The 11,027-nt window shown below is 42.6% G+C and overlaps 1 protein-coding gene across 2 annotated transcripts; it reads left to right on the top strand.

Annotated features, from left to right (window-relative positions):
• Nucleotides 1–497: 497 nt before the first annotated feature.
• acp5a (acid phosphatase 5a, tartrate resistant) lies at nt 498–2,726 on the top strand. 2 transcript variants are annotated; one of them, XM_041933654.1, is made up of 6 exons: nt 498–529; nt 1,093–1,183; nt 1,290–1,489; nt 1,604–1,728; nt 1,827–2,172; nt 2,255–2,726. In XM_041933654.1, exons 2-6 carry the CDS (start codon nt 1,093–1,095, stop codon nt 2,492–2,494), a joined length of 1,002 nt encoding a protein of 333 aa, XP_041789588.1. In that variant the 5' UTR covers nt 498–529; the 3' UTR covers nt 2,495–2,726. The 2 variants fall into 2 exon arrangements, with proteins under 2 accessions (XP_041789588.1, XP_041789586.1); XM_041933652.1 differs by lacking the exon at nt 498–529 and adding an exon at nt 904–952.
• The last annotated feature ends 8,301 nt before the right edge of the window (nt 2,727–11,027 follow it).

The raw sequence follows: 11,027 nt of genomic DNA, 5'->3' as shown, positions 1-11,027 counted from the left end.
TAAAAAATTAGTCTCCTCTTGATTCTCCAAAATCTGAATTCACAGTTTCTAAGAGCTGACGCTAACATCTGATCAACAGGCAGTTACTGTGTGTTTGCATCCAAGTGAGAAGAGGGCCATTTTTAGTCGATGTGTAGAAGAAGGAAAACAAGTTCTTCTGTGAGAATAAACAATTTGTTCATGCTTTCAACAGTTACTGTGCTTTATGTGAAATGACTTATTTTTTCGGTAAGCACAGACATGGGAAATAAATAAAGAAGGGAAACAGTGATTAACACAGAAGTGGAAAACTGGAGTCTGGACACCAGTCATAATAACCATTGTGGATCACATGGGGTCCAGATGACCCTCTAGTCCCAAGACTGAGTCAGGGCGTGAGCAATGATCATGCCGTGGCGGCGTGTCCCAGGGCCGCTCCTCCTGCAGACCATACCCTGGGAATGCTGATAAAAGGCGGGCAGGATGACTGCCGCGAGGACGTCGAGTGTCCCATCAGGGCATCCGGAGCACACCTTACAAGCTATCAGCCGTGAGTGGTTCTTATCTTTGACCTCTGACATTCTTATCTCTGCATACTGTCTCCTACTCCGAACAAGTTGTTTTTCTTGTCAGCCAGCTTTGTTTTCTTTTTGATGGGAGAGGATCGAGGCATTATATTCTGCTTTTCCGCCTGCTGAGGCTGACGAAGGTCATTTGATTTGTGCGTGTTTCAGAAGAGTTTCTTATTTAAAAGAAGCAGAGGTGCAACGCTGTGCTTTGACAGACATGAAATATTGACCTCTGACCCTCTCGGCCTCATCGACATAGCTGCTTTGATTAGCTTCTATTAGCTCCAGCTGGGACATGTCAGTGTCAGGCTGCAGCCAATCACAAGCCACCTTCAGATATAAAGCATGACATCCTGTTTTTGTTCAGTGAGGTAGGGGGCGGAGAGGAAGCATAGGCTCACATGGTGAGTTGTGGCTTGTTTGTGTCTTGTTTCTCTTCCGTTTTTGTTAAGGCGTGCGTTTACTTTCATTTTTGGCTGGCAACATGTCTTGTTCTGTTAAGCTGTAGTTCTCATTGAAGGTCTGTTTTTACTTTTCTTTGAAGATGGCACTTACACTGGTATCCATCTTAATTGCTGCCATCCCTGTGGTCTACTGCTATCCTGCTGCCTTCCAAGACCTGGAGGAACTCGGCAGTAAGTATCATCTCAGATTGAGGTTTCATGATCTCCTCCTGCGAACAACTTGGAATCTGTATGAGAGACTCTCAGCTTTTCTTACTTTTGTTTTCTTTCCTTACAGAAAACAGAACCTCCATTAAGTTCCTGGCTGTAGGAGACTGGGGTGGAGTGCCTTATCCGCCGTACATCACCGCTGTGCAGAAGGCTACAGCTCGCGAAATGAGCAAAGTAGCAGAGCAGATGGGAGCTGACTTTATTCTGGCCCTTGGCGATAACTTCTACTACAAAGGTGTGGACAGTGTGGATTCTCCTCGGTTTAAGGTCAGTCAAGGAAACTTGATGTACTCTGAAATGAGAATTTTTGGAAAAACTGATGTTAAAACAACATTGTGGAGGTTAATTTAAAAAAAAAAAGGTTACTCTTGTGAATCTCAGGACACGTTCGAATCGGTGTACACTCAAAAGTCTCTCAAAGTCCCCTGGTATGTGCTTGCTGGCAATCATGACCATGCGGGGAACGTCAAAGCACAGATCGAGTACAGCCACAGGTCTGACAGATGGTAAGGAGCAACTTAAAAAAGCTGTTTTCCTAAATCAGTTTCTAAAGTTCATACATCCTTAAAGTTTTAAACCCGTGTCAAACTTTTCTCCTTCTTAGGAAATTCCCATCTTACTATTACGAGCTGAACTTCCACATCCCCAACACAGGGAAGACCTTGACCATCATCATGCTCGACACCATAATGCTGTGCGGCAACTCTGACGACTACGTGGATGAGAAGCCCAGAGGCCCCCTGCGTGCGGTGGATGCCAACCGTCAACTGACCTGGCTGCAGGAGAGACTGGCCCGGTCCACGGCAGACTTCCTGTTGGTGGCGGGCCACTACCCTGTGTGGTCCGTGTCCGAGCACGGGCCCACGGAGTGCCTTCTGAAGAGGCTTCATCCTCTGCTCATTAAATACAAGGCCACTGCTTACCTCTGCGGCCATGACCACAATCTGCAGGTCAGTTCAGGCAAAGTGTGCAAAACACTTTTATAAATCTGTACGGCTGCTACAATCCCATCTTGTCTTTGTCCCCCTACAGTACATTGAAGAGTCTGGTGTGGGCTACGTGGTGAGCGGAGCAGGGAACTTCCTGGATCCTGATGTCCGTCACTGGAACCACGTTCCCAAAGGTTCTGTGAAGTTCTTCACCGGCCAAGCATCAACACTGGGAGGCTTCGTCCATGCAGAAGTCACAAAGAACAAGATGACCGTGACCTTCTTCCAGGCTAAAGGCACTTCTCTCTATCGCACTGTCCTCTCCGAAAGGAACTTGGAGTAGATTAGCTAACCACAGGAACTGTCAAGTTTTCAATTACATGAAGGGTTGGCCTGCAGTGTAGTTTAAGGTCAAAGTAATGGCTGTTTAATCCTGTCTTTTTAAAGTTTGGCATTAATATTTCAAAGCAATGATGTATATTTTTAAAAAAGGGAATCAACTAGTTTTACATGTAAATTTAAAGAATAAATGTGGTTTGTTTAATTAAAAAAAAAAAATGTGTCTTGTCAGTTCAGTTGCAGTCTCATGACTTGTGGCACTAATGTTTGTACCAGACTTGTGTGGTTTATCAAACTGCTTGGAGAGCAGTATGTCTTCTGCCAGCACAGCTGAAAATGGATCTGCTTGGTGCGACTGAGAAAATGTTTCTGTATGGTAACTGAGGCTTGGGATGCATTCAGAAGCTAATGCATGAACTGTTTTCAGGTGAGTCACAACAAACATTTTGAGCCTGTCATCACCTGGTGGCTGTTTTTCTCTACAGCACCTAGGTTTCAGTGTAAATTTATACATATATATATATTTTTGTGCCCCTCTTCCTCAAAAGGTTATGGGCTGGTCTGAACTCGATCCTCTGATCTAAACACTGAAATGCTACAGGTGAAACTTATACACAACCAACCCCACAGGCGCTATAAAGTACATAGACTGTAATAGGGATATTAATTTGGGCCTGCTTTACTCAGTCCAGCTTAAGGTTTAGTCAATTAGATAGCATAGGTCTACCAGTATTGTAAATACGGACAAGCACTGTCTCTGTTCTGTTCTGGGTCAGTCAGGTGACTAAAGTATATGCCATGAACTTGCAGTTATGCACATCTAACCCATTAAATTCCTAAGGCTTGTATATGTACCTCAAGCTTTCCTGCTAATTCTGTTTTTGTTGTACAGTTTGGAGAAATTTGTTTTGTACACTCCTATCTGGCAGAAGCATGTCGCTAACTGGTTGAGTACAGACATGACTTTCAAATGAGGCTTTTGGTGCAAACCTCTGCCTTGGATTAGTTAAATGGATACTATGCTTAGTCTTTTTGCAAAATGATTATGTTGCATTAGTTCAATCCATTCATCTGGTTTGTGGCTTTGCCTAACTTGAGTTAAAACCTTGATGCAGGAGTGAGAGGCATGAGAGCTGTATCTTTGAAATCACTTCAGTGTACAGTTTCAATGCAATCTTTTTTTATTGTTCAAATTTGCTAATCTCTAAAGAACAAGAACTGTAACAAATCTGCAGCCCATCACCCAGCCCTGAAATGTATGGAGCGTACAGTTCAGATACTGATGTGGTTGGGTGCTGCTGAATGACAGGAAAGGTCAAGACTTCCACAGAGAACCACCTGGCCTGCCAGCAGAGGATTAGCCTGAATGATAGCAGATTGGCAGCAGCAAGGATAAACTCAGCCAACCAATGGCAGTTGACCTGGGAGCAAAGCGGAGACCCAGAACAGACGGGCCTCTATTTTTTCTCCCGCCTGCTGCTGACGTGTTGAATTGTTTTGCTTTACTACCCAAGTTGGTTCTTGGGTCTCACCTCTTTAGACTGCATCGATAAAATAAATGTATGTACCCTGCATGCAAGTAACCACTATGCTGGTTATTAGGTTCACAAACCCACAAACAGGCCAGAGTGTGTAATGCCTTACTGTATTATGTAATGAAATGTTATATTCTTGTTTTTTTCATGTCTTAACCACTGTGCAGCTATTATAGGGTTACTGACTCTTAGTCTGTTTAATTAGTAATTAGGATAAATTACAGTCCGCTGGTGAGTCACGTATCGGCAGCCATAGCTGGACTGACAGAACTGAGTCACCGAGCCAATAAGAAATGGGCCGAGGATAAGCTGTCACCTAAGGATAAAGCACAGTTAAGGATCACTTAACCCTGACTGACGTAAACTCCCTGCAGACCAAAAGAAAGCCTCACAGGCTGCACATCAGGTCAGAGTGATGATAGGACCCTGCACTCATCATATACATGCATGTGCTCACCTCTCACCGGCAGGGGTACTGAACTGGTAGTGAACAGTTTAAATTCATGATTAAGGATTTACCTTCATCAGGTGACCAGAAACATACAGGTGACCAGACACATGAAGAACAAGATTTAGGATAGAGTTGACTGATACTGACACTGTTAACTGGCATGTAACCTAATGTTTGCAGTGTTTTTAAGTTACTTCACAATCTGAACTTTTATTTGGTTGTGTGTTTCGTTTACACGAAAAAAAGAGGAAAAATTATGTGACATGTGCAACTACCAGGTTTAAATTTCTTGAATTTTGCTGATGCACTTATTCGGCACAGCTTTGCAGCTTTTGTGCCCATGTGAGCTCTTTGATCAGTGTCTCAGCAGCAGCCAAACCCTCAGTGTTCCCACCTGCCACCAAATGTACTGTACTGCAGCGTTGTAATCCTGTGTTCACATGTTCCACTTCAAAATCCAGCAGAAGGTAATCCTAAAATGTCTCTCGACGCTGGCGAGCACAAATTAAAGGATGATTTCACAAGCAGTTATTCATAGGCAAGCGTCGTGTCTTGTGTCATTGGAGGGAAGCTCAATTTTTAATAAGCTGCTAGATTTCTTTATAACAACCCAGATAAAAAATGAACTTTTAAACTTGGGGTCAATTAGCACTGTGTACAATCCTGCAACACATACGCCCAGCGTCACCCTAGAACCTGAATAAAAGTGTGAAATGCGATATTACTGGTTAAACACAGTGAAGAGGGTCTGGAACCTTCTGGTGCAGGCTATCACTTCCTCACAGTCTGACCTTCTTTGACTCTTAATTGGCACCGCCTTAAGCCCTAACCCTTCTCCACCAAATAGAGAGCTCCTGTGCCACCAGCCACCTCGCACAGTGTCAGCGTGGAGTTGAGAGCGCCAAGATCTCCTGGGGCAGGAGGCCTGAGGAAATAGGATTAGCAAATCCTTTATCTTCCCTCAAGTCAGGACTGACAAAGCAAATTGTAACTTGTGGATTTCTTAAAGGTGTGGCTTTGATTTATTTGAAAGACACATATTGTACCAGAGAATAAGTAACAAAGTGAGACTTTATGGGATGTAGAACAAGAAATGTAATGTGATATTTATTTTGGTTGATGGCAGCGTGTGGGTGAGACGTTTCAAAAATATGTTATTGTTATCATTAATGTCTTTGAAAACTGGGTTTCAGCAATCACATCCTGATTGGTTCATGGACATAGGTGATGTCACATTCTTCCAAACGCTCCGCCTACTACTAACCAGGAAGAAAATCCCAGGGAAAACAGAAATCCAGAAACCTCTCATGTGAAATAACCAAAATTGTTGCAACTTTGGCAGAAAATTGTGTGTTCATGAAGGATTATATCGCTCACTGAAAGGAGTCGATGTGGTAAAAAGGTTTGCATGTCCTTTAAAGTTTATAGTTTTCCAGGAAGTAAAAGTAAGTAAGTATTGGACTAATATTACTGAACTGTGAAAATAAAATTACATCTCAAATCTCATGGTCTTTATAAATCTTCAGATAGCAGCCTTTCAACTAGCTTCTGGAAGTGGAAACAGGTTCTCCATTTCATAATTCTGCTAATCCAAACCAGACACACTGATTTTTTTTCCTGAATGAGGTGAAAAAAGCCCTTTTTCATGTTATTGTACCATCACTATTCTCCTGCACCTGCTCCTTCAGGCTTTTTACGCTCCATCATTTGGCTGCATCTGTGCGCCCCACATCTGTTACCACTGCAGCGCCAGTTGCTTTCAACTCTCCATCTGTGCAGAAATCTGTGGTACGGGAGTATGAAAGGACATCGAGAAAACTTGCGGATTGGAGAAACCACCTGCGGTTTTAACACCAATTAACACCCTGGCCCATGTGACCTTAGCGACTCACATAATAGCCAGACGGGTCCATGACTCTGCAGGAGGATAAATACCTGAGACTTCCTACCAGTCAGTTAGACCTGAAGAAGCCTTTTGAGAGGCGACACGTCTTCTAGAACTACAAACAAGACCAGCTGCCCCTTTGGAAAAACCTTAGAAATTGCTTTCCCTGAAGGTTGTTGCAAACATCAATTCTTGCCTATTTGATACAATTAGTTGGAGGTCTCTGTGAAGTAGTGCTGCTGCTCCCCTCTTCTGACCAACCCCCCAGCCTCTGCCCAGGCTGCCAGCGCTGTTAAGCAAGCAAGCAACATCTCACAGACAGGTTAGCCATAGACTTAAATTAGACATTTACTCTGCTGCACTGAGCTCTCCCTTCCCCTGACTCACTGACTCCATGCTGCCTCTCTGCTCTTCACTCAACACTCCTCTGTCGCCTGTCTCTGAACACCTGAGCCTGGATCTGGTGAACCCTGTCACGCAACCAGAATAATGGTGGAAGTTTGTGAAGTTGGTCCACCCAGTTTGAGTGTGCTGCTGTCCGCTTATCTAATTCCACGGCTCAAAAGTAATAAAAGGATGCTGTATTAAAGGCTAAGCTGCTCATCTAATCTTCCTTCACTAATCTCCCCCCCTTACTGAATACGGGCACTCTGGCTTTCACAGATGGAATGAGCAATGTTAACTCGATGAGAGTTCCCCAAAATGATCGAATATTTAAAAGCTTTGTTGATACTTTCACGTGAGAGTAAAGGTGGAATGATCTCCTTTCAGTTGAGGACGCAGGCACAGGAAAAAAAGAGAAATGAATACAAGTCCTGATACCATGCGAGTGTGTGTGTGTGTGTGTGATGTCACAGCCTGCTTTTAATATCCCAGGATTTCTGCATCTCAGCCAATATCCTGCTTAAAATGGACCCTGAAATCTGTCTTTTTGAGTTGCGTAACAGTGTGTGTGTTTTTTAATGCCAAAAAGCAAAAACAGAGAGCTGCCTGCCTTCTGCCGTGACATCCTAAACACACATTGTTATATCTTAACAGCTTAACAGACAGATGAATCACATAGCATTATTAAAGCCATATTGTGCTACCTATGTCACACTTGTGCTGAATTTTAGCTATTTACCTCCATTCACCACCAATACCCAGATTCTTAAAAAATGACAAGTGGAGATGATCTCTCTATTTCTGAGGCTTTCACTTCCTATTGTATTAATCTTATCCATACAGTGTCTATCCTTAAAAGGCACCACATGGTCACCTGAAAGCGGTCACCTCCACTAATTGAATTAACTTCACCCTATTAGGAAGTTAGGCCGATCCTCCCAGAAATATATTTAGCACCAGAATAAGATTGAGAGGCAAGTTTTAGCAAACTTTGTCTTAGCATAGTATTCACCTTTATTTGACTCAAGAACTCAACATGAACACTTGGCCTTCCTCAGCATTTATACTTTATAATATATTTGAGATTCATTTATGAAAAAGAGGAGCTTTAAGACATGATTTTGATAATGGTGAATATGGTCACAAGCTCCTTGTAACTCCAGTCGCTGAAGCAGGTAAAGATCCTACATAAAAACAGATTTAATAGCAGGGACTGATAACTGAGTCTGACGGGAGAAGGTAAATAGTCATGACGTTAAGTTGGCACAAATCCAGAGGGAAAATTAACAAGTGAAGGCTGTCCCACTGAGATTCCCAGGCTCTGATCCTGAGAAAAGTTGCTGATCGTGTCCGTCTTGTGTCTCGTCACCCCAAGAGGACTAAATCCATACGTCCAGATTGGCCTCGATCACTTCTTATGTATGATTCCAGTCAGACGTGGAAATTATTCAAAGTCTTAATGAGTTTGCAAGTCTGCAAGCGAAACGATGTTGCTGGATTTGTGACAGTCACTGATTTTCATGAGATCTTTCCAGAAATTGTCCCACCTTTTCCAACACCTTTAAAAAGCAGATTGGGGTAAAATGGTTCAGAGGTGACGACAAGGAGCTAAAGAAGCTCAACTAAACAAGAAAAACAAAGTGAGGGGGAATAAGAGGAAGCAGTATTAAAAGCAGACGCCCAACATGAAAAGTGTCTTGGATCCTTTCCGCTGCCTCATGCGTCAGCCTCCTTCGGGATTGGATGATTGTAGGATGGGCTACTGGCGCTGTGGGAGGTGGGAAAGAACGAAGGTATGTACGGGATGACGGCCATCAGAGGGCTGGTCAGCGGGCTCTGACTTGGGGGAGTCATGGGGATGATGACGTCATCCTGATCCCACACGTGGAAGGCGTTTGGGTGGGAGTGGCTGAGGGCAGGTGGCAGAAGCAGAGGGTTGACTCCTTCCACCTCACCGTCTTTAGTCATTTCCTCATCGATTGGGCCCAGCAAACAGTCTGTAGACGCATAAAAGAGGAGGGATGAGAACTCAGCGATTTATCCCCACCAAGCGCATCTCAATCACTACTATCTTTCAAAGAAATCCTTCAGTTTTTCATTTAGTTTAAGCTGCGTTGCTGATGTAGAAATCCCACTTACATCATGCTTAATTATGGCTGCATTTTCCTCCATCTCAAAGAGACACTGTGTTTTCAGCTTTTCAGAGCGTTTGGTATGAAGGCATACTAGTGTATATCAAGTTTATCTTATTAGGTATTTCATTCCCAAAATTTACATACAGATTTAATGCAATTAAATTCATATTCACTTCAGCAAAATTAAAGAGTGCCTGATAACCCCCTCATATATTATACTTCATAAAATAATAATATGTAGGATTTTACAATCAAACCACAGACTTTTGCATAATTAGTTCACAGATTTTGGGGAGCATATGACACAAAAGATGATGTGGTGACAAGTACAGTACATTTCCAGTCTATTAGAGGATATCTACGCCCAGTACAGGATAATCAAACAACATTTGAATGAAACAGTGCTTTAATCACCATGTGTGCAGAAGTGAAAGCCTCGCTTTGTATGTTGTGCATCATGTAGTTGCAGATGTTTATCTAATTCTGACAAAAATTCAGTCAGTGCAGATGCATTGATGGTAGATGGTGAATCATATTACATTACCACACCACATCGTTTTGTTTTTTTGTTTTTTTTTGCTCGTTTTTGCCCTCTCTAGCTGCAGCTTGCATCAACAAATATAAACTATACAGTAATGCTAGACAGCACAAAATAACAAAACTGTTAAACGTATGTAGAGGTCAGAAACACAATGGTTAGTTAAGATGAGACGGCTACCTCTAATAGACTTGGGTACCTGTTATGTCAAGCAGGAGGTCTTTGATGAGGTGACCCACGATAGCATAAGCCACAGCGACAACCACCAGGGCAGCCATTAGGAGGTAGAGAACAGATTTAGGTAGCTGGATGAGGTCCCTGGGAGGAGGTCTGTACTCCTTGTACAGAGGCTCCACATTATGTACCAAGTACTGGAATGAAAGTCCGTCTTTGTCTGTGTAGTTAAAGTTGTCCATGTTGCCAGCGAGAAGTCGTTATTTCATTATTTTCAAAGTGAAAATGTTCTCAATTAGATTTGTCCACTTCCTCAGGTGTCACTCCCTAAAATGCAGAGAGGCAGAGTCAAAGTTTACTCCTTAAAGTGTGAAATACATTTTAATAAATATTATATATGTAATATCAAATAAGCAACTAGGAAGAGTGTAATGTGAATATGTTCAAATAGCCATTTGAACTTTTCTTTTTAGTTACTTTTGAAGAGCTACATTTCTGACATTTAACCAATATGAAAATAGGCCAATGAATCAATCCACCCACCTGTCAAGGCCCGGTTTTTGCAGCCTCCACCTTAAACACATCTAGATCTTTGCAGTGCCAGCTCATCAACATGTTTCATTACTTTCATTGGCATCATGTTGTCGTCATCAGTTCGTCCTCCACCAGACATCAGGACACTTCTGACCGCCTCTGTGCGTCTCTGCTGGGTGCTGTGTCCTCTCTGATGGAATAATCCAGACTGTGGGCGGTGACACAGCACAGGGAGGGATTACACTTCCAATCACAGCAACGATCAATCAATCCCTCATCCCATCCCCAGCCCATCCCTCTTAATCCATGGCAGTCTGAGGGAGAGCTTTCTCCCCTGTAATGCCCACGCACATTATACCCACCCCCACACACACATGCACAAGTTACACAGACACAGACCTCTGCTAAAAAGTTTTTTTTTTTTTTAATCACATACTAAATAATTAAGCAAATGAATAAATGAATTACTGACTGGACAGGCTGGAATTAGGTCCTGCCCCACTTCCTGATTTCTTTCTGTTTTACTCAGGGTTGTACTTCAGATCACTTCTCATTGGTCTCTAAAAAAAGCTGCTACATGACGTTTCATCCATATTCTACACTGAACTGGTGCTGTGTCGGCTGGATTGGTGGAAACATTTGGGAAAGTAGGTACATTTGGTGTGTTTCCCATTGTCTGCTGCTTTTAGAAATTATACTTATGAGCGTAAAATAGCACTCTTAATGGGGCTATTTTGAATCTATATAATTCAGTTTTTTTTAATCAAAACTTTTACATGTTACAGGGTATTTTGACAGTGTTGCTATGCTAATTTACTTTATCTTTCTTCTTCCGCCAGAGCGAACCGGGGGGCGTCTCACATCTCATTTTAATAATAGGCTATATATAAGGTAAATATAT

Source organism: Chelmon rostratus, chromosome 3 (genome assembly GCF_017976325.1).
Source record: "Chelmon rostratus isolate fCheRos1 chromosome 3, fCheRos1.pri, whole genome shotgun sequence".
Classification (NCBI taxonomy): Eukaryota; Metazoa; Chordata; class Actinopteri; order Chaetodontiformes; family Chaetodontidae; genus Chelmon; species Chelmon rostratus.
This window is presented reverse-complemented; position numbering and strand designations above follow the sequence as displayed.